Source organism: Oryzias latipes, chromosome 7 (assembly GCF_002234675.1).
Source record: "Oryzias latipes chromosome 7, ASM223467v1".
NCBI lineage: Eukaryota > Metazoa > Chordata > Actinopteri > Beloniformes > Adrianichthyidae > Oryzias > Oryzias latipes.
In genome coordinates this window covers 30,924,207-30,947,901 of record NC_019865.2, presented here as the reverse complement: position 1 = coordinate 30,947,901, position 23,695 = coordinate 30,924,207, and the positions used below count along the sequence as shown (strand labels likewise).

General features: G+C 44.0%; 1 protein-coding gene across 2 annotated transcripts; it reads right to left on the bottom strand.

Moving 5' to 3' along the window:
• Positions 1-10,132: 10,132 nt before the first annotated feature.
• On the bottom strand, positions 10,133-23,044 carry LOC101155172 (protein-serine O-palmitoleoyltransferase porcupine). 2 transcript variants are annotated; one of them, XM_011472994.3, is made up of 14 exons: positions 22,967-23,044; positions 22,701-22,862; positions 22,322-22,458; positions 20,427-20,619; positions 19,248-19,291; positions 17,330-17,511; positions 17,126-17,256; positions 15,030-15,155; positions 14,851-14,951; positions 13,962-14,038; positions 12,423-12,486; positions 12,237-12,322; positions 11,340-11,450; positions 10,133-10,716 (listed from the first exon to the last, which is right to left on the bottom strand). In XM_011472994.3, exons 3-14 carry the CDS (start codon positions 22,455-22,457, stop codon positions 10,615-10,617), a joined length of 1,353 nt encoding a protein of 450 aa, XP_011471296.1. In that variant the 5' UTR covers position 22,458; positions 22,701-22,862; positions 22,967-23,044; the 3' UTR covers positions 10,133-10,614. The 2 variants fall into 2 exon arrangements, with proteins under 2 accessions (XP_011471296.1, XP_004086399.1); XM_004086351.4 differs by having other exon boundaries at positions 22,936-23,034.
• Between the last annotated feature and the right edge of the window lie 651 nt (positions 23,045-23,695).

Below are 23,695 nucleotides of genomic sequence, written 5' to 3'. Positions count from 1 at the left end.
TGCCATTCGATAAGTTTTACCATCTGCTTTTAAAACCGGTCTCAAAGGAGTACACCACGAAGAATGCGAATGCTCAATGACACCTGAGTTCCACAACCCAGTCAGAGTTTCCTCCATCCCTGCATCTGCTTCCTGCACCCATCGGTACTGCGGTCTGAACACCTGTGCTCCTGCAGTTACTTGAATCTCCACCGGAGGGACGGCAGAGCATGAACCAACATCAAATGGACCTGTGGACCATAAAGAGGCAGGCAGTGTTTTTAACATCACCTCTGCATCTTCATGGTCTGTCATCTCTCTTCCATGATGTCTGGCGATGCACACATGCTCCAGGACTGCGGAGTTCGTCGTTAAAGGCAAAGTTATCCTGTACATTTTTGTAGAGGGAGAAAATTGGACACCTGGAAGAGCACAGTTTTGCCAATCTGTGTTGTTAACTCCCCTTTTTGTCATAGGCCCGAGTTGCCGAGCCTCATGACCAGGGGATAATGCTAATGAAATGTGCGGTACCGCTGTGTTTGACATCCGATACCATTGCATTTGTGAATGTGTTAATGCACAATGAGCTGCTACACCCTCAGGGCCGATATATATATCAGTGGAGTTCAAATGCCACGTGTGGCCTTCTACCTGATGAAATGCTTCCTGATATAGTTGATCATCCTCTCTGTCATAATATAGTGTGCAGTGCAGGTCATCCAGAGGCGGAAAATAGGGCTTCAAAGACAGAATCCATGGCTTCCATACCTGGAATTCGTGGAATACACCTGGCGTGTCAGAAGACTCGGGATCGAGCAGGGCCCAGTAGATGTCTGCCGTGGGGGTTGGCTGTGGTTGAGGCTGCAACAACCACTGTCCGTCATACTCTGTGGCATGGCACCCAGCCAGAACATGTCCATTTGGGAAGGCGATCTGTATCCCATCTGCAGAACATAGGATGCTGGCTCCTGTTTTGACAAGAATGTCCCGTCCCAACAGATTCACAGGCGTTTGTGGTGAATGCACAAATGAATGTTCCACCGTCTGACCAGCCAGTTGAAATGTCAGTGGAATAGTTCTTTGCAGGTTTTGGGGTTTCCCAGAGAAGCCAACAAGGTTCATATTTTCATTTGTCAGAGCAGATGGAGGCAACTGACAATTTATAGAGGAACAGGTGGCACCAGTGTCTATCAGTCCCATCATGGGAGTACCTCTGAGCTTGAAAGGGACCATGGCTCCTGCATCACCAAATGGTTCCTGGCCTCCTGGGCACCCCTAGTGGTATTGTCCAACTTGCCACCCCTGTGGTTCTTTCCACGGTGGAGGAGGGGCTTGGAGCGGTCGTGGGTGCTGTCCAGGTCGCCCTCGGCCCCTAGACTGTGCATGTTGCTGTTGGGTACCTCGTTGTGAGCAGTTCTGTACCCAATGATCTGGAGCGCTACAGATGAAGCATCCATCTCCAGCTGCTGCTGGGGGGGGTCTCCTGGGTGGTCCACGTCCTCCAAAATATGCAGCCCTTCTCCTGCCCCGGCCTCTGAATGCCTGAGCCTGCCACATCATTGCTGCTGGCTCTGAGGGGATTAAACTCATCATGTTATCCTCCTTTTTAACACCTTTTTTATCCTGAGTGGATTCTTTTCTGGCCTGTGCAAGTTGAAGTTTCAGTAATTGTGTCCTCAGTTGCTCAACCTCTCCCTCTGCTTTGCCCTTTTTCTCCAAGTATAATTTGCAATGATAATCCAAATGTCTTTTAAATCTAGGTTCATCACCAGACATCAAGTCTGGGTCTGCTTTTAATAAATCCTGCAGATCCTGCGGCAATCCTGCCAGGATCGCTGTTCTAAACATGACCGTTTCAGAAGGTGACAGGCTGGGATCTCTGCCTGTGCTGTCTGTCCATTTCTGGACACACTCAGAATAATGTGTGTTGGCTTCCTTACCAGTGTAGGGGAAGCTGGATGGTGCTGCAATCTGTGGATCTGGAAAAAGTTCTCTGATTGCAAAAAACTGGAACTTGAACGTCCACTAAAAGAGTGGAGTCCGGGTGGTCCTGCACACCTGCACGCTGTTCAATAGACTGGATCTCAGTGACTGTGGCCGTTACACCTAGTATCTGTCTTAAATCACCCATACAGGGAACATGGCCTTGCATAACTGTGCATAATTGCTGGAGGAAATTGCGACTTCCATTTGACACACGTGGTAAACGTTCAGCCAGTGTTGAAACATCCTTAAGTGGGAGTGGCTGATAAATAGGCACACCAGCTCCTGTTGCTATCATAGGAAACATATGTTTTGCGTCCCTGTGCTGTTTAGTTCCACTTCTTAAAGTCATACTGTGTTTCACTCGTCTTACCTTATCCAAATCCTGATTTGAGGTGAGGAGACGTGGTTGGTGTGGAGGTGATTCGTCGTCATCGTTCTCCTCCTTTTCCTCCTCATATTTGTCAACATCCTGTTCTGGAAAAATTAATCTGTGATATTTTTTGAACTCACCTGGTAATGTATACTGACCTGCCAAACTCTCCACAGCCTTCTCCTTACGTGTAGTCATGTCCTCATAGCAGCGGACGAATTGTTTGCCTTTGGGGTCAGTGACCCTTGAGGCAGCTCCTCTAAGTGCAGCTGGAGAGCCGTGAAGGGAAGGATAAACATCTGTGCTTTCATCTGCACTTACCCGGGGAGCAGAGGGGGGTTCTGCTTGTAGATTTATGAGGTCTTGGAATGGGTCTGCTCTTTCTTCACCCATCCTGGTTCGTCTTTCCCGCAACATGGAAACTATGTGGTGCTTTTCTTGGGGGGTCAATTCCTCCTCCAGGTCGCAAGCGATTTCTCCACATATTTTCAACATTGGATACATTTCCTGTGAATTGTAAGGGGGGGGGAAAGGTACAGGGGAGGAATCTGTCCCTACTGGAAGGGAGGGGTAAAGTCCTGGAAGAGGGAGCTTGGGGGAAGACGGTGTCACACTACGTTTATGGCTTTCTTGTTCTGTTTTTATTGTGGCCATCGCTGTTGCAGCCAGGGTCAGTTGATGCAATGTGCGCCTAGTCTCGTCAGCTTCCTTTTGCTTCTGCTTAGCTTCTCTTTTTTCTTTCCGTGATTGTTTTTGCACCTTCTCATCCAAGTCCTGAACCTGTTTTACTATAACATCCTCTTTCTGCCTTAATTGTTGACTAAATGCCATCCAACTTCGAGTCCGTTTCAAATCCATCTGAGCCCATACCTTACGCAATTTCTCTTTCTCCTTATCCTTCTGTTTCTTCTCTATTCCAGCCAACACCTGTCTTTCCAAAATCTCATACATTTCCATCCATTCATTAGCAGTTAAGTCTTTGTCGTCATAGTCAAGTCGTTTGTTTTTGTCTTTGTCATTGAAGTTGTCTGGATAAAATGCACCATTTTCCTTAATTCCTATATCAAATTCACCATTCATGATTATTTTGAATCCTTCTTTGGTTTCTCTCCGTTTATAAAAAATAATTTGTAGAGGCCGAAGCCTCCTTGGTGTTTCCGAAAATCCTAGACGCGCAAAATTAGTTCCTATAATAACTCTGTTTTTTGTAAGGGATTTTTTAACAGGTTGTACAGACGCAAACCTTAGTCAATTTACTGCTCTCCAAATATCACAAGCTCCCAATTTGCCAACGTTCAATGTGTGTACAGGCCGAACAGACGAAAAACCTGCATAATTTATAAATGTCCAATTTTTCAAAATTTTACTGCCGCCCAAAGTGTATAATTTGCCACCGGTCAATCCGCTGTTCTAGGGAGGGTGAACCCAAAACGTATTTATTCGGGTGCGCTATGCTGCCCACACACCCCACTTCCCCTTGATTTGAGTTATTCAATACGCAGAAATTCATAAAAGGCTTCTGCTTACCGTACTCTATGAGGCCTCAAGGGAAGTCAAGCCCGTGGGGGAGTGCGTCACCCGCTTTCGGCCGAAAGTCTCAGTATTCTTGTAATAAGCCACTATGTTGTGGTCCAACCGGTCTGGTCTGCGTTCATATCCACCCCCGACTTCACGTATCGAGGTCACCAAAATTGAAGGAAAGAAATCGTCCGTTTCTCAGTTCTTTCCATCCATGCGTGTTCGATAGTCGAGAGTGGTAAAACAAACAAGGATTCAACCGGTTCAAAAACACACTGAGTTTATTTCCCTGACAATAGTTCTAAAGCACAGATTAAAACATTAATGCAGATATCTGGATTCTAAAGTAAAGATCTACTGACGCACAAGTTACATGCGAATTATTCGTAGATTTACCCAAGAACAATGAAAAAGTTTGAAAACAGTCTTTTTAAGATGTGTTTGAATCTCCGCCTTCCGGAAAGATCATGGCCGCTGGTCCTCCGCCCCGGAACACTCTGATTCGTCAGCCGGTATCCCTCGTGCTTCCACCGGCCAATAGCTGAAGGTTGCAAAGTCCAGATCCGCTCCGCCTTTCCAGGGGTAGGGGCCATTCACCGGCGCACACAATCCATGATCAAAAGGAGTCCTCCTCTGGTCCAAAGTAAATCATACCAGCCAAACGAATACTCCATCGCCGGGTCCAGAGAAAGCCACCATGGAACAGTACTTCAGGAAGCCCTTTCTCTAGGACACATTCGCCCCTCATCTTCTCCTGCCAGTGCTGGGTTCTTTTTTGTGGAAAAAAAGACAAATTTCTCAGACCCTGCATTGATTATCGAGAACTTAACCAGATCACTGTTAAAGATAAATAGTCACTACCACTCATCAGTTCTGTTTTTGACTCCATTCAGGAAGCTCGCATTTTTTCAAAACTAGACCAGTGGAACGCCTACCACCTCGTGCATATGAAGGAAGGAGATGAGTGGAAAACCGCCTTTAACACCCCAGTGGGTCACTATGAATATCTAGTGATGCCTTTTGGCTAAACCAACGCCCCCGCGATTTTCCAACGTCTCGTTAATGACGTTCTTAGAGATTTCATCAATCGGTTTGTCTTCGTCTATCTAGATGATATCTTGATCTACTCCAAAGACCCTGCTCTGCACCAAAATCACGTACGATTAGTTCTCCAGAGACTATCGGAAAACCAACTGTTTGTTAAGGCGGAGAAATGCCAGTTACACACTTCCAGCATGCCTTTCCTTGGTTACATTTTCGAGGCTGGAAGCATACGCCCAGATCCAGCCAAGATCAAAGCAGTTTCCCAATAGGAACCTCTCACATCTAAAAAAAACAGTTTCTTCAATTTTTACCGTCGCTTTCTTAGAAATTACAGTTCCATCGCTTCTCCCCTCACTTAACTCACTTCCAGGCTTTCCAGTGGAACCCCTCAGCCCAGACAGCCTTCGATACGCTTAAAAGGTTAATTATTTCTGCTCCCATTCTTATCCAGCCTGATGTCTCCAGACAATTCGTCGTCGAAGTCGACGCTTCTGACTCAGGAGTTGGGGCAGTCCTGTCAGCGAGAAGAGTCTTCTGGCAAACTCAAGCCACATGCTTTTTCCCCCCAAGAAACTGTCACCAGCTGAACGCAACTATGATGTGGGAAACCGAGAACTATTCGCCATTAAGCTGGCTCTAGAAGAGTGGCGTCATTGGCTAGAGGGAGCTGCTCAACCTTTCATAGTCTGGACAGATCACAAAAACCTTTCATACCTTCGCTCCGCTAAGAAACTCAATTCTCGTCAAGCCTGTTGGTGCCTGTTTTTTGACCGGTTCAGATTCTCCATCACTTACAGACCTAGCAGCTGCAACGTCAAGCCGGACGCTCTTTCCCGGAAATACTGTGCTTCAGAGGATCCCGACTCCACCAACAACATACTCCCAAAAGCCTGCATATTCGGCAATCTCACATGGGACATTGAATCCAGAGTCATCCAAGCACAAGGTGAGGAGCCTGATCATCCCACTCCTCCTAACGGCACTCTCAATGTCCCCTCATCTCTACGGTCTGACGTCATCACCTGGGCCCACGCATCCCGTATCGCCTGTCACGGAGGGGTCTCCGAATTCTCAACCTTTAACGTAGACGCTTCTTCTGGCCCTCCATTAACAAGGACGTTAGAGAGTATGTAGCCGCCTGCTTCACCTGTTCCCGTTCTAAGTCCTCTAACTCTCCTCCCTCAGGACTTCTCCATCCTCTGTCTATGCCTAGCAGGCCTTGTTCCCACATTGCTGTGGACTTTGTTACCGGCCTTCCCATTTCTCAGGGCAACTCCGTTATATTCACCTTCATCGACCGGTTTTCCAAGTTTGCTCACTTCATCCCTCTCCCTCAGCTACCTACCGCCACTGAGACCGCTGACCTACTAGTTAAACACGTCTTCCGTCATCATGGCATTCCTGCAGACATTGTGACCGACCACAATTTATATCTCAGGTTTGGAAATCCTTCTGTTCGGCCCTAGGAGCCACTGTCAGCCTCACGTCTGGGTCTCACCCCCAATCCAACGGACAAGCGGAAAGGGCCAATCAAGAGCTGGAAGCCTCCCTCCATTGCCTTGCCGCCCAAAACACCACTGACTAGTCCAAGTACTTGGTTTGGATTGAATACGCACACAATTCACATCCCTCCTCTGCCACAGGTGTCTCCCCCTTTGAAGCCTCCCTCGGGTACCCACCACCTCTGTTTCCTCCCCATGAACTACATTTGGCAGTGCCCTCTGTGCAAGACCATCTTCAGCGCTATCAGCGCATTTGTCATCAGACCCAAGCTGCTCTCCTCCGCACCAAGGAGAGCAACTGCTGCACTGCCAATCGCCACAGGGTGGTGGGACCCACATACCAGCCGGGTCAGAGGGTTTGGCTGTCCTCCAAAAACAACCCCATCTAGGCCACGTCCCACAAGCTGGATCCCCGTTTCATTGGGCCCTACACCATTGACAAAATCATCAAGCCCATCTGTGTCCCGTTTTCACCTCCCGGCTGCCCTCAAGGTATACCCATCATTTCATATCTCTCAAATCAAGCCTGTTTTTGACAGCAGTTTGTGCCCGCCTTTCGCTTCCCCTCCACACGCCCGACTCATCGATGGCGCTCCGGCGTACACTGTCAGCCGCATCTTGGACATCCGGCGCTGGGGTCATGGCCATCAGTTAATGGTCAATTGGGAGGGTTATGGTACTGAGGAACGCTCCTGGGTCTCCCGTTCCCTCATTCTGGACCCCACCCTCATATCTGACTTCTACCGTGCTCACCCGGATCGTCGTCCTGGGGCACCTGGAGGTGGTCTTTAAGGGGGGGGGGGGGGTACTGTCATGGTGCCTCTGTCAGTCCTCCTCCCCCGCCCTCTCTGCTCTGCTCCTGACTCCACCAGCTTTGACCAATTCAACTCATCAACCCTGCTGTTCAAAAGGAGACCCAGCTCCAGTATTCAACGCCAGTTCGTCACCCCTTATGGTGACTATGCCTGGTCTAGCCTGTTTATGTCGCTTGTTCTCACCTTGCCTCGAACCTAATATTATATTCCCTGTCTCAGGATTCACAACCAAGAAGGTCACCAGTGTGGAAGTCGCCTACAACTCACCTGTTGTCCTGGAAGACGCAGGATCCCATCAGCCGCGTTACTACCTCCAGCCATGTCACGAGCCTCTCTCCTGTCCGGATCACCAACATGCCAAAAGTTCTGTTCTCCTTGTTAAGATTAGATACTACTTACCAAACCGCTTACCTGTTTGATCATTCTGGGTTTCAGCAACTGGGTCTGTCTCGCCCACTATGACAGATATAACCCTTGTGCTATCTTAGATGACCCCCACCTTACATTTATGTGTTCTCCCTACCATGACAAAGGTGGATAAGGGTGGAAAGATTTCATGTAATCCATGGACACCAGTGAGGATCACCCCGATAATTGTGGCAGAAAAAGCAGGAAGTTGCAGCTGTTTTTTTTTTCTAAAAGATGAAATAAAAGTTAAGTTAGAAAGTTTAAAAACTGTTTGATGTGTCTTCGTTGTGGTTTCAAGACGTTTAACAAGGACGACTGAGACGCTGTCCCTTTAAGCAAATGCATCATGGGAGATGTAGTGTGAAAACTGCCGCAAAAGGGCAGATAGACTAGCGTCTCTGAGCTTCATTGTTTTGTTCACTTGTTCCACGGTCTGATACCGTATTCTGTGGAAAGCTACACCACTAAAGACGAGCTTTGGCTGGTATTTTTGTTAGAACTGAGCGACTTTTTGAGCTAAATTGGAACAAGGAAGTTAAAACTTTAACCACTTCTGATTGGTCAGACTGATAACATGTGATCAAGCCTGCAAGAATGATTGGCGGAGACAGTTAAAGGGGCGGGACTTTGCCGCAAATGGCTTTAGTTGCAGCTAAATCGCGGTACCATCATTCTTATCAAAATGTCTTTAATAGAATCAAATAGAACTCGTGAGCGTTTGTACAAATTAAAAAAAATTACTCATGAAAAAAATTCTATTTTCTCTCAATATTTCAACATTTATTGATTAAAATAAAACAATAGTTCAGATACAAATCTTAAAAAGTGTTACTTCCTGCTGGACGGAGTCGGAGCTCGGACGTTTTTTTTCTGCTGCAGACATTTTAAACACGTTGGTCTCTACACTGACATACATAAATACAAAACCTGTTAGATTTTAGCTGCTTTGCTGCTCCTTCTTACTCTGAGAGAAACGGGCCAGAATGGTTGAAAATGACAGAGACCCGTTAGAACAGAACCGACTCAAAGTCCAAAGTCCATGTCTGTCTCCAAGCACCATCAATATCAGACAGAGACACCTGATTGGTTAGAATCTGGACCAATCAGCAGCTGTTTGATGGCAGCTCTGTCACGCTAAACTGAAACTTATGTCAGCAAAATCAAAGATAGGAAAAAAACGAGATGTGACACAACGCATGCGAAAACGTGTTTTGCAAACGCAAAAATGTTTTTTGAAAAAGAAAAATTGAAAGCAAAAAAAAATTATTGAAAAGGAAATATTTACTTCTTTTTATTTGCAACTTAGAAAGTTTTGTGTGCAACGTAGTGGCAGAAATATCACTCCATAGGCTAAAGGTAACAGTGGGGACATTTCACGTCTAACTGGAAGACTGGGAAGAAACCCCTCACTTTGTGACTTCTATTTGCGACTGTCTGCTGTGACTGCTTGGAGTCTAAGAGAACAGGAGAAAGATGCACACACTAAATTGGACATAGTGCATGCTCATATAATGCATTACAACTTCCTTGAAGGACCAAAGCGCTTTACAGTCGAAGTCCCATTCAGCCATTCACACACTGATGATGGCTCTGCTGACGCCAACCTATAACCGCCAAGAGCAACGTAGGGTTCAGTGTCTTGCCCAAGGACACTTAACACATGGGCAGACAAGGAGGAAGCTGAACCTGCAATCCTCCAATTTAGAGGTACACCTCTGCACCACAGCACAGGAACACCTATTATAGGAAGAACAAGGTAGATTAGGAACTGTGACAATGAATAAAGGAGGAAGCAGACAGAAGGGCACACATTTTTGGAACATCTGATTTAGGAAAGAAAAACTGAATTGAGGAATTCCGCAATGAACGCCACAAAGAGCACAAAATCACTAAAGCATTTGTAATAGGACCATGGAATCATGAAGCACAGAATCCTTCTAGGCAAGCAGGAAAAGTAGATGGTATTATTAGTTACAGTCCATACTTGGGACAGATCTTATTTTGAAGGCAGGGGTTGCAATATTTTATTGGTGATCAAAATCTTTAGTATTCTCTGGAGTTTTTGTTCAGCCTGGACATGTTTCCTGAGTCAGATCAAGAACACAATACAGTCATAAAACAAATATATGCAGACGACACTCAGCTTTATGTAGCTGTGTCACCAAACCTCCTCCATTCACCAGCCCTCTGCAGCTCAGAGCAGCTGAACTCCAGAATGCAGACGGATGTCCTTCAGTTTAACAATAACAAACACAAGACTGTGGTTATGCAGACAGAAAGGAAAGAGTGAAGGTCACGGACAAATGGATTTTAAGAGGAATAAAGAGCAACTAGAAGTTTCATTGAACCCATAGCATGTACCATCTCAATCAAATAATGAGATCTTGTGTCCAGACAAGACTTTGTTTACAAAAATCTTGCAGATTTGTTACTCATAGTTTGATGAATAAAATCAGTAAGAAAGATGGCAGTTCAAGTCTCTATCAGATCAAAATGACGAAGTGGGACACTGTTTCCATCAGTACAAATATTTAATGTATAACTCATTCCAATAACAACAACAGCAAATGTAACAGTCTGGACCATTATGTGAGTGTATAAAGTTCAGTACAATGACTAGCTAAAAACATTTCTGCAAACAAAAATACAAAAAACTGCAGTATAAAAATAACACCATATGACAACAGTAAATGTGTCCATCTCCAGACAGATAGAAGTGTTTCCCTCCACATTCTGTCCACACAGATGCATTATCTCTCCTCTGTTATTCATCATTTCAAATTCAGCTAATTTGCGAGTCCAGCTAGAATCAGATCCCACAAAAGTCAAAGGAGGGTCTTCACTGCTTCACATTCACGTGAGCTCCCCGTCAGCTCTGTGGCAGTGGCTCAAGCATGTCAGGGGACATGTGTAACACTTTCCATGTCAGGGGTGGTCATCCAGGCCCTCCACAGCTTGGCGTTGGTTTTCTTTCCCAGACGCTGTGACTCAGTCACAGAATCAAACGGTAGAAGATCCAACAAGCAAACACAATCCAATGACTGGCCCAGTTCAGCTCGGACCACCTTTGGATGGTGTGAATGGCTGCATACCCCTTCAACAGCAAAAACACATTTTGGCTTAGATCTAAAGGGTTACTTTAAGTAGACCTGATAAAATGGTAGACTATTCTTTGAAAAAGGGTGAGATGAGTGTCCCATAACAGCTGAGACAGGCTCTAAAAAGAAGCCAAAGTTGTCTTCATACTGACATGTCTAAGTTCTTTGTGTGCCACGTTGCAGCCTGCCCCTTGACTTGAACAATTTGACAGTTGCTTTGGTCTTCTGTGGCAACTGGTTGACAACTGAGTGAAAGCCGTTTTAAGCCACAGAATAACACTGTATAGAGGAAACCTCCATCTTTAAGAAAACTTAGATTATAAATTAACTAAAGAAATATACAAGACACTTCAGGTAAAACTGTAGTGATTTGCAATTAAATTGCTCATAGAATGTAATGGAATTACAGTTCAGATAAAAATAAAGGTTGGAGCAAAGCAAAATTAAGGTTCATTTCATGGTTATTTAGCAAATGAGCCTTGAATTTTTAAACAGCTCTTTCGTGGGAAAGAGAACCTCACCAGTGAATGGACCTCTCGTGAGCTGCGTTTTTGTCATAAATAAGTCGTAAGAAGGGTCTGAAATTGAACAAAAGTGTACGGTGACAGCTAGAGTTTACCTCTTCCACTTCCTGTTCATCAGTGCCAGGATCAAACATGGAACCCAAGTAGGTGAGATGGAAGATGGTTAGAAAGCTGAAGACCAGGTTCAACAACATCACCCAATAATTCTGTATGAAAGGAGAGAAGACAAATGCCTTCAAAAAAGACATAAGATAGTCAAGTAACTACAAAGTCTGCTTACAATCTCACAGTTCAGGCTCTAACAGGCTTAATCGTGTCAGATTTTCATCTGAGAATCCTGGTTTCATTATGAGGTTTTAAAAACCCAATGTAATCAAAATCCTGTCTTTGGTGTTTTTAAGATGTCCTGATTGCATTATTAAGCTTAAAAAAATGCTTGTGGTTGTTATGTAGAAACTACAAAGTCTCCCTGATCTGCTGCATTCTGCTGCATCCCCTGATGATCAGTGACTCATGATCGTCTGAGCTGGAATCCTGATTGAACTGTACGGCTGGATGGCACTGATATTGCTGAGCGTTTTTGTTGCACTGCTAGAGTTAGGTTGGGGGGCGGAGAGCTTATAACTTTCAGCAACGGAGAGGTGAAGGGGGGGCAGGGTTGCTCCGCACCAATGGTTCCGCCCACAAGTCAGACATGAATTTCGAGTAAACTCCTGCTGCTCTGCAGAAACTGTCGTAGAAAACGACTCCAATGTTTGGATTTGGGTTAAAACTGCATTATCATAATCAAAAGACCACTGAAAAAAACGCTTTGACAATAGATCAAAAGATGATCTGTCTTAACGCTCATGGTCCAGATTTCCTTGTTCCTTGTTTTGTCTATGCTTATATAAACGTATGTGGTATCAATTCCAGATGCAGGTGCGAATGTTTGCAGTTTCAAATAAACAGAACTTTTCTTGAGTGGTTGATTGCGTTGTTCAGCTGGGCACCTTCTTGTGTTGGTGGCTGCAGTCGGAGGGACAGGGTCTGGACAGGATGCATGCATTGAAGATGTACGCAAGCCTCTTCCTCAGGACTGAGAAAAAAACAAATATATACAAGTTTAATCTCATGAATACAGGAAAAATCTGGAAATGTAGGGAAAGGTTTAACTTTCACCCTTGGGTGGTGATTACCGTGCTCCACATAGGTGATGAATCCCAGTGAGAGCAGGACAGCTCCAAGGTGGAAGCTCAGGCCCTGAAGAAGAACAAAGGGGGTACACTCAGTGCTTGGATGTCTGCACCATATTCACCCTTCTACTGTTAGGAAAGTTATTTTTAACAGCAGGCACATGAGCTACATGTGCAAAGATGTGCATTCACAGGGGACCTTCAGCATCCTGACACGTGACGTTTTACCACATAGTAAGAAGAAGCTGGGAATCCATGTTCGACTCCATTTTGGAACTATCTGCATTCTTGTGTTCAGAGAAGAAAGAATTGATTACTGTCAGCTAGACCCTGGTGTGCTTTAACATGAGAAACCAGGCCCATTGCAACTGGGAAGGCGAGGAGGCTTCATCATGGTCTGGGCTGCTCTGTTGCATCTGAAACAAGGTGTTCAATATAATCTCATAACAATCGGGGCATTTTGGAGCCACATGCTGCTTGGTGTCAGAAAGCTTGATCTTCAAACAGTATAATGATCCAAAACTCAAAAAAAGACCCAATGAAGGATCAAAGCAAAGGACAGGATTATTCAGATGGAGCTGAAACGTGGAGAAGAAACCCTTCAAACCTGAGACAGGTGATGGAGGCTGTTCATGAGAGGTGGAGCAGAATCCCTGCTGACACCTACAGAAGTCTATCTGACAGGCACAGAAACCCACTGATTGCTTTGATGGACTCAAAAGGCCGTGCATCTGAGCTGTTCTCGGGGTTGATAACTGCAACTCACCCCCCTCCCTCCTCTGTGTGCTGCCCGGAGGAAGTGCCTGGCTCGCGGAGCTGCACCTGAAGGACAGATTCATGGAGGCCCCCCCCCTTCCCTTGATCCCTGAGCCTCGTGTTTGTGTTTTGTCTGCATATGTGCTACTTATGTTAAACGGTGTAGTTTTTTCTTGCATCTACACATTGTACGCAGTGTAGAGATACGACTTTTTTTGTCACCAATTCCCCCCCTGCCCCCATCGTGGACAATCTGCATGCTAAGAAAGGGAGGGGGGGGGGGGGGGTCAACTCTGAACTGTACACGTGTTTCTGTTGTCTGTCTGATCTTGTTCGGGTTGTACTGGAACTTAATTCCTATGCCAGTGTAAAAACTGTGCACATGACGAATAAAATGAATCTGAATCTGAATCAAAACACTAACTCAAATGTAGCATCATTTGTGTTCAGGCCTGTTTCAGTGATTTCTCCTTTGAAATAAGCAAAAAAATCAAAAGAAATGTCTGAATCTCCAAAGGTGATTACTGTAACATCTGTAAAGCTGTGTTTTCTCCAGACCCTTTAAGGTCCCCTGTGAGTAAATTATGACGCTCCTCACTGAACCATGTAAGCACAAACTGCAGGAAATCAAGTTCTTTGGCACGCGTTTTACTTTTAGTTAAGCCATGTGTTCCTGAAGGGGAAGGCTTTTATCCTGACACCAAATGTGCAGCGTGCAGGGAGGGTCACTGTAAATGATTTTAGCTCTAGACACCGCAGAGCATTGTGGTTAAAAATGTTCCTCACATGCAACAGAGCGCTGGCTGTGTAGGTCACCAGGATGGCAGGAAAAGTTCCCAGCTTCATGGCATTCTTGAAGACATCTGAGGAGCGAGGAGACAGCAAGAGTTACCACTAACATTCAGGTAGCGTTCAAACTAAAACCTTTACTGTTCTCACGTCTCATGTTAGAGACCATGGTGTTTGTGCCCTAAGCTCTGATGTTAAATACCTACAAAAACACAGTTCTCTTTGATGTTTTCTTTTTTAAGTCCTTGACAGGGATTCTGCATCTAAACCATCTGTTGAATTGATGAATATAGAAGGTGTAAGAGCTGAGCTTTGACATGTACAGTTGTTCTACTGCGAATTGTCATTTATCTGGCAAACTGACAAATTACTCGAAAATTTTCAATTTGATTAGAATATAAACTAACAGTTTCAAGCTAGTTTTTCAAACTAAGAGTTTGAAACCCCCATTTTATTCAAATCAAAGCATAGATAAAAATGTTTGACACCGGAGATGTCGCCGGCATTCCCTAAATAACACACGCTGGCTGTTGGACTGTTCACACATGCATTGGGGATCAGCTTATTCTGGTGCGGAGAAAAGGGGCTCTCCTCTGATGCATGCAAAGTGTTGCATAACAGCGCAAAGCTGCTTTTCTCTCCATCAGAATCAGCCGATTTACGTTGACTGCGTTAACACTTCACTACGGTAAAAAGGTGCATATCAGTGCAAGGCTGCTTTTCTCTGTAAGATCTGTACTGTAGGCAGGAGTTTGTCACTGTTGTAGGCTTCTGTCTGTGGCTTGCCATTGTTGTTGCTTTTGAACTTGTAGGCATTGCCAGTTCCCTTCAAAACATGGAAACTGTCCATGCCGTTTGTGACTTTGACCCTCTGACAGTCACTTACAACTTTTCAGCCATCGGGACATTGGGATGTTCCAAGACGTCACGACCAACACCATTGACCGGGGTATTTCCACTTGCAGGGGCTTCACCACGCTCATGTCCCTGCAAAGAGCAGTCTGGTCAAACAGCCCAGGGCTTTAACAAACATGACCACCCATCGTCAACTCCACTGTGCTTTACCAGCAGATGTGCTCCTTCTCTTCAGTGAAGCAAGCTCCAGCCAACATGCTGGTGCCCTCACTGAGGTGACCCACGTAGTAGTTACTGAAGTGGAAGGACACTGCGTTCTCATAAGCACGCAGCCACCTGCAAACACACAAACAAGAGCTTCCTGATGCATTCACTCCCAACCTTGAAGATTGGAAAGTCACGTCAGAGATGTTTTTCATCCATCCTCAGCTAGACAAAATTGTTTTGGAAAAACAAAGAACATACTCGGGTAAAAATAACCCTGCAAAAGTGATGGTTTAACATTTTTTGTTTTGCTGAGACCAATAGTTCACCAAAGCAGAGAATAGCCAGAACATGTGGGTTAGATTCCTGGACTATTTTGACATCTGTCACAATTGGCACTCAGTTGAGGATAAATTCTTGACAGTCTTGCTTTAGACAGGTGAGCCCTCTGTAGAACTGTATTATATTTACCTTGGCACAAGAGGTACTGTGGTTAACTCTCTGTCAGGCCCTGTTCCACACATTATCATCCAAACTCCACCCAAGCTCTTCCTCCCAACTCTCTTATTTTCAGAAGAGCTGCGCTGTCATGAAGTGATATACAGTCTTTGATTTTGGAAATAAGTCTCTTTGGATTAAATGGCAACTCAAGCACCTCATCTAACACAGAGACTGGCGGTATGTTAAGAAAGTTAGGGTCATACATGAAAGTACCGAAAAGTGGGAATGAAGCAGATTAAATGTGGATGCAAGATCAGTGAAGCTTGCAAATATACCGTCTAGGTACATGTCCTTAAAGTTGACGATACCTTTCTTTCCCAAATTGTGAATCCAAAGTCTGTCTGACCAGGGAGAAAAGGGGGATTTAGGACTAGTGGTAAGCACCTGAGTGAGTCCATATGTCTGAAACATCATTTTTTAAGTATTTGTAACTACTGGATTGTGTGTAATACGGTGGGAAATGACACAGCGGAGACTAGATCCAATCAATGCTGCCAAAGTTGTTGTTTTACAGGATGAGCCTTGAAAACGACACCAGTGGGTGTCAGAAGCCTGGAGCCAATGCCTCATTTTTTGAATATTAGAGGCCCAGTAGTAGTGGCACAGGTTTGGACTGATGGTGTAACTTTTTATAGTTAAAGTGTTCTAGGGTTAAGGTAGTCCGTCTAGATTGTTAAGAATAAACTTATATTCTTCTCATTATAACAAAAAAAAGTGTTAGGTGAGGCGACTCCAAACACAAAGCACTACTCATTTTCCTTTTTGGTTTAAAATCAAAATAGTAGAACTGTCAATGTTTCACTGCACAGCGGGCGCCACCAGAGGTCCCACAGCGTCACACAGTTCATCAAAAGTTGAGCGTGTCATGTGGAATTGTTGGATCCACAGCTCCTCTGGAAAATCACCAACCACCATTTCCCAAAGTGGCTTTATCCGTAACCGCTCCCACGTTTAAAGGAGCTTGCCACCCCACAGCCTGAAGAAGACGCCAACGTCTCCTTTTATAGATGATGATGAGCGCTAGAGCCGTGGCAGAAACCTGAATGTATCTGCTGTCGATCAAAGAATGGTTCACAGCCGTCGCTTTGATTCATGTGTATGATTTAATGGAAACGGTGTAATTGCAAAATTGTGTTTTTTCAACATTTCTAGAATTTTGATAAAGTTGTGTGAATTTTTGTGATGAAAACGCAGCTGCAAACTTTTTCCACCAGCTGGTCCTCAGTCCTTCACACTGTTTTCCACTACCCTTGTAGTCACACTAACACACACACAGTCACACAGTGGTGACACACACTGTCGTGTTCGGTCCTTTAGCTCCACACATGATGACACATTTTTGTGAAAAGCTCAAATCATTTCTTTTATAAATTATTTAAAATGTAGACTTCTCCTGCCCCTACATTCTGCTAACTTTCACTTGAAACAGTCCAATTCAAATCATTTAGTTAGTTTGGTTAACTGACAGATGGGCTCAGCTGTTCACCGACATACAGAACTTACCTTTCTCAATTGCATCTTCGAAGCAAAACCAGAGAGAAAAGAAATGCAATATCATTAAGGCAGTGACTATTAAAACGGTTTAACAAAGACCGACTTACCTTTGCGTGAGTGAGTTTCCATATATTGGGACAAACAGGGGGAACAGGTAGGGGGCGATGCAGGTGCACACTAGCAGACAAATGTGACTCTTCAGGAGGCTGAGGGATGAGCTGAGCAGCCATGACCAGCTCTGAAAAAAGAAATCGCTGCATCATCTCACAGACCCAGAGAACCTCACACCACAGAGGCTGACCAACACTCACCAGCTCAACACCATCAACCGCTCTCTTGTAGGCGGAGAAACTGATCCATGGGCCGAAGACAGCAGTGCCCACAAACAGGAGATAGCCTAGAAACTGGGCTGGGGAGGGAAGGCTGCACACCGCTCCTCTGTCCAAATCAAAGGCCAATGAGATGGCCTTCATGGCCACCACCATCTGAGAACCTGATACACCCAAAAAACAGAGAGGGCAACATGAAGGTGCTTCAAACCTACAGTAGGTGATCATGGTGTTACTGACTGTGTTCACAAGGGTCCATCTCAAAACAGAACCAGGAACATTTCAACTAACAGGCTTTTCTTGCAGGACGTAGCTCTAGTCCAGTGGGACAGAATCAAGCCAGTTCCAGATGTGGAGAACACCTGGACATATTTTAAGCCCCTGTTTGGTGCCATCTTGGATAAACACGACACCCTTAAAAAGTCTGGGTAAAAGAATCTCTTCAGTCCTTGGTTTAGCTCAGCATTATCAGAGCTCAATCAGCACAAACACAATTAGTGGTGTAGGACTGAATCTAACCCTAACCCAGAAAAGACAGACAGAAATGCTCACAGCGTTAAACATGAACCGTCTGTACCAATGGTTCTGATCCTAAAAAGTGATGAAACTCCGCCAAAACACAGGAAAATGAAATTAACTTTCTCATCCCCCCCACTGCTGTTAAAGTGCTGTTGTCACAGACTGAGCTGAAATAGTGCACCTCTTCAACAAACACTTTGTCAAGGCTGGCTATGTCCACGGCAACACATCACCACCTTCTAGAAACACTCCATCATCTGTTAGTCATTCATCTACACCAGGACACCCTCCCTTTTCCCTCCACCCAATCCTGGAGTCTGAGGTCTTGGCAATACTGCATAGTCTGGACACTCAAAGATCTGCTGGCTTAAATGTAGTAGATCTATTCTCTCATGGGTTGTAGCCCCCTTTTCCTGCCTGTTCAACCTCTCCCTACAGACCAGAGTGATCTGGAAAAAAGCAGCCGCTACCCTGCTCTTCAAGAGAGGAGACCATCTGGACTGAATTGCTGCAGACTCATCCACAAATCCATATTCAGAGACCCATATCAATATAACACAATCAATAATCAATAAGCAGCATGTACATCACCAGCAAACTCATATCTGCTTTAAATACAGTTTTAAATGTCATAATCTGTGATGTGGGTAATAAAAATACTGTGTAGAGGTTTTTTTGTGGACTTTTTTTTGGAATTTGCACAACACATGCCAATGCATATTTGAATATATGTGTATATGTATATATATATGCATATGTGCAGTATATCTGCTTATTTATGTTGTTTTTCCATGTAAACTTATCAACATTTCCCTGCCTCCGTGCGGTTTTTGCACATCTGACGTGGTTATATCTGTACATATCACTCTGCACATAATTACGGACATTTTTTTAATTGCACATTTCACATTTTGCACATTTGCAGACTTCGTTGGTACACTCTGTACATATTGTACATACTGGCATTTTTTCTTTTCTACTTTAGTAGATTTGTTTTGATGGTGTTGCTTCAGTGTCATTGTCCAAGTGGACAGTGACAATAAAGGCATATCTATCTATCTTTAGCATGCTGAGTTTTCCCAGCAGTTATGAGTAAAGAAGCAGCACTGATGAGCAGGGAAATGTCTCCTTCATGAAGTCCAATTCATCTGAAGAAGGTAAAGTCTGTGATAAAATGAGCAGGATGAAAAAAAATCTTCATAGTCATTTTGCTCTAAGCCAGTGTTTCCCAACCCTGAGCATCAGACAGCGTGCATACAGTCGTCATGAAAAAAAGCATCTATTTTAGGTGGAACAGACTTTGGACTCTACAGTTGTTTGTTGTCCCTTCGTCCCCTCTCATGTCGAAACACCGCAAAAGTGGATTCAAATGATCTCTCACCTCTAATCCTGTGCCAAGTCACTGCATCGATTAAGTGCAGCTCTCTGAAATGAAAGGTTCAAAAGGAAATTACTTTCTGATCACAGGAAGCAAAAGAAATACAATTATTGGTGTGCGCATAAACAGACTGAGATGCCTCAGAAATAATGTGAATGAATGCAGAAACCAGCTGTGGTGCAGATTTTAGACCAGGGATAGACATATGCAAGTCTGGAGTCAAGTCTGTCCTGTTTTCTTCTGATGCCAAAATTAACAGAACAGTGAGGAAGAATCACAGAACAACAAGTGGGACATTGGCTTTAGAAATACTTTCACTTGCCCACACCTAGGTGTGTGAAATTTATTTCTCTGCATTTGACCCCTCCCCTGGGGGGGGCGGTGAGCTGCAGACACAGCCATTTGGTGGCTTAACCCCTCCAATCCAACCCCTTAATGCTGAGTGTCCAGCAGGGAGGCACTGGGTCCCATGTTTCGAGTCTTTGGGATGACTTGGCATGGATTTGAACTCACGACAATCCAGTCACAGGGCGGACACTCTACCACAAGGCCACTGAGCTGGTTACTGCCCCCTTACTCCACTGTACCTGGCTACAAAACACATCTTGATCATCTGATGATCATCACATCTGATTATGAAGTTAAATCCTTTTCACTTTTTAACAATCTTTTCAGGAACAAAGCTTATTGCTTTCATTGTCATAGTTTATGTTGTTACTTTGCATTCCCTTTTATCCTTGTCCCATTCCTAAACACACCATATTATTTTCCCAGTGTTTTTTATTGTAATGTAGTGGTGAAAGTCTCATTCATGAGCAAAGCTTTCAGTTAAGTACCCCATAGGAATTCTTCATTATTAGCTAGGCTAATATTTGAGAGAGAATGGGGTGGCATGTAGTTGTTATGTTTGAAAGTTTTCTTTTTCTTTGTGAATCTTGTCTGCTGAAAGTTATTTTTGGACCTGGCACATGGTGACTGTACAGCAGAATTACAGTGAATGTTCAGAGGACAGAAGAATGAACTGAAAGCTCTGCTTTGTTTGGGTTTTATTTACATGAGCCAGGAGTTTTACGGTGGAGATCTGTGGGCCGCAATTCTCATGGATGATTTGATGCGACTCACTTTTATTGAAAAAAAGACCTTGCAGAAGCTCCCTGCAGCCTAATGCTGTTTCCGCCTTACCCAAACAGAAGGTAGATGAGGATGACAGCAGAGAGAAAGAGTCCTCTGCTGCTGGTGTGCCTGCAGAGCAGCAGGATGACATAACAGAGCCCGCTGAGCGACAGCACCCACAGCATCTGGAGCTCGAAGAACAGGAACAGCCCCATCATCCCCGTCAGTGCAGACACTGCATGCTTCACAGTCAGCACAAGTCCTGCAAGCGGCAGACACAAAACAGCACCAGATCAGCCTTTCCAACTCCATTTCTGTCATCAACACAGCTTATCTGCACAACAAATTCACACTAGCCCCAGCTCTTTCTAACCTTGTTCAATAGGAGTCTGTTATTTTATCTTTACTCTGACAGACTGCAAAAACTACAGATGTAATGTCTCAGCTCAAACATTTGTCAGATAATGGACGACCAATACTGGACCAAAACATCTCTATTACCCCTTGTGCTATCCTAGGCACTTTAACATTGGGAGTTGGGTCATCTAGACCCACTAGACAGAGCTCTGAACCTTTTTTCTTCAATGATTTGTGATCTTCACTGGTGTCCATGGATTACATGAAATCTTTCCACCTTTATCCACCTTTGTCATGGTAGGGAGAACACGTCAATGGTCATTGTCTTGACCCCATAGGATAGCACAAGGGTTAAGACCAACAGTTCTTATCCAAAGAGGCTTTTCACTGAAATTTCAAGAATCTTAAAACACAAAGTCTGAAGTTGATGTTTCAGATTTTTACTTTTTAACAATTTAACAGCCAAAATCTTTTTAATATCACGGTAAAAAAAAGGAAACAGCCGGCTGGGCTGACTATATCAAAATTTACAATTTCAGAGCTGTCTAAAAGCAAAAACAAAGAATGTTTACTTCGTCTTCAGAAAATGCATCTATCATATATCATGCAAATGTCACTAGTTATGTCAAGGTCTAACCCTTTTTCTTAAACAATTATTTGAAAAATAGATGAATATTATTAATCAATCTGTGTTAAATCCTAAATGTAATTAACGGAGGTAATTTCTGCTTTCAATGATCAGAAACAGCCAATCAGCAGTCGGTATTTTGTGGATTTTCATGGAATGATGCAGCCTGTTAAAAATGGCATTTGCAGGTTTTAAAGCCACCTTTGTAATTATACATCATATCTTAAACTAAATGAAAGACAACTGTCTTCTCCTTTGAATGCTGCTTTTTCCCGTGATACTCCTCCAGACCTGGCAACCCAAAGGTTTCCCTTTATATATTTCAAAGCTTTTCCATTTGCTCCAGGGCCGTTCACAGCATACCAACTATAATTACCCATCATATCAGTTAACTGAAATGTGCTCCATTTATTTTTTGGCACTTAACTCATTCTACAATTTTCAGCTATTTTAATCATTCAACTATTCAAATGTTCAGCTTTTCCAATTATGACCAATAACTCAAGTTATTCCAAGATTTTTGCCTTCATTAATATACCTGGGGAATCCTTGGTGCAGAAGCCGCTGGTTCGATACCCGGCGCTCGCATTTTTCACAAAAATATATTTTTTGTTATTGTGCTGTTTTCACTTTATTTATGGTCAACTTTGATCATTTCTTTCTTTCTTTTTATTTATTTATTTTTTCCAATTATTACCCTTTAAGTTTCATTTTCATTCAGCAATATAGCATTAAGCACTGAATTTTTTCTGGGAAATGCAGCTCCTTCTGGTTTTAATACTTTTTTTTATCTACTCATGAGTTAAAAGGAACTTTGATCTGTTGAATTTTTTTTAAAACACATCAAATTATATGGAGAATTCTTATCTACAAACAAAGAAAGAAGGAATGCTCCTCAGCTTTTTAGATGTGCTACCTAAAAGCAGTTAAAATGACACAGATGTAGATTATTGATCCAAAGTGAGTTGCTGATGCTGACCCAGTCTGAAGCAGACTCTGCACAGGAGGCAGAGGAGCAGCAGCATCCAAAGCTGCTGAAGGCTTTGTTCAATGCTGCTGAGGCCGCAGGTCTGGGCCAGCTGCTGCCATACCTGCAGCCTGCTGGACAGGTCCATCCTGAAAGACAAAGACCAAACCATCACGAAGCTCTGCTGCAGACTGCAGACCTTCACCTGTCCTGTCTGTCAGCAGAGAGCACCTAAAAACCTCTGAGCTGCCCTATGAGCATCAACAACTTCTGCTAGTTCCACCACAGGCGCACGTGCAACCCGCTCTGACGTCAGCATCTCACGTGAACAGACAGCAGTTTGTTTGGTTTTTCATGAATGAAGTTGAGAGGAGAGAAGAAACGTGCAAACCTGAGCCGGAGGAGCAGAATCAACAGAGGAGCCGCTGCTTTCTTTTCCCTCGATCCTTTCTTCTTCTTCTCTGCTGGATCATCGACAGGCAACGCTGCCCCCACAGATGAAGACTAGTTATTGTTGTTCCACATTCCTCGGAGAACCTTAGAACCAGTCCACCTTTAAAAAAACAGAACTGACTGAGTCAATCGTACAGAGAAAGAAAAGCGGATTCTTTGCTCGAAATTCTAACCTAAAGCAAGACTTTAAACGGGGAAAACAACCTTTCCACGGTTCCTCGGATTTCTTTCCACTAACAGCAAAGTCACGTGACGCTTTAGTGCCGCCTTGTGTCCCAGCTGCAGTCCTACCCCCCCACACACAAGCATTTCTGTCCCAGGTAGACACCCACCCCCAATGAAAATTGTGTTTTAACATGTTTTTCTGGCATTTTTCTCATGATGGGGGACATGCATAAAGAAAAACAAGACCAAAACTGCGTTTCTGAGTTTTTCTTTATTCAAATTGTGTGAATCAGGTGAAAAAGAGCTGTTGGAAAAAGCTTGTAGTTGTTCCGTGAACTACAATCAGCAGGCCGCAGCTCTCTGCTCTGCTCAATTCTGATCATTCACCCGCAAATAGACAAATAGATCCTTTGTTTTCCTCGTCTGAGCTGGTATCTGGATCAGAACAGGACAGTACAGACTGAGAGCAGATAACCAGAGAGCTTTCAGCAATGGAGAGGGGAAGTATCGCCCACAAATCAGAGGTGAATTTCTAATAAACTCCTGCTACTCTGCACCAACTATGTCCTAGAAAAAAACTCTGATTTTTTGATTTGGGTTAAAACATCATAATCATAATTAAAAGACAACTGGGAACACTTTGACAATAGATCAAAAGATGATCGGACTTTAAGCTGACTTTAAACCAAATTACAAATGAAAAACAAAACCAGTTTAAACAGAAGAGTGACTTTAGAGGGATCAAAGATATAGCAGCTACAGTAATGG

Coding starts and splice junctions, on each gene's coding strand:
- LOC101155172 (XM_011472994.3), bottom strand. CDS start 22,457: ATGGACCTGTCCAGCAGGCTGCAGGTATGGCAGCAGCTGGCCCAGACC. Junction 14,952..15,029: donor GAGAAGGAGCACATCTGCTG/GTAAAGCACAGT, acceptor TGCTCTTTGCAG/GGACATGAGCGTGGTGAAGC. Junction 10,717..11,339: donor ATGAACAGGAAGTGGAAGAG/GTAAACTCTAGC, acceptor TTGCTGTTGAAG/GGGTATGCAGCCATTCACAC.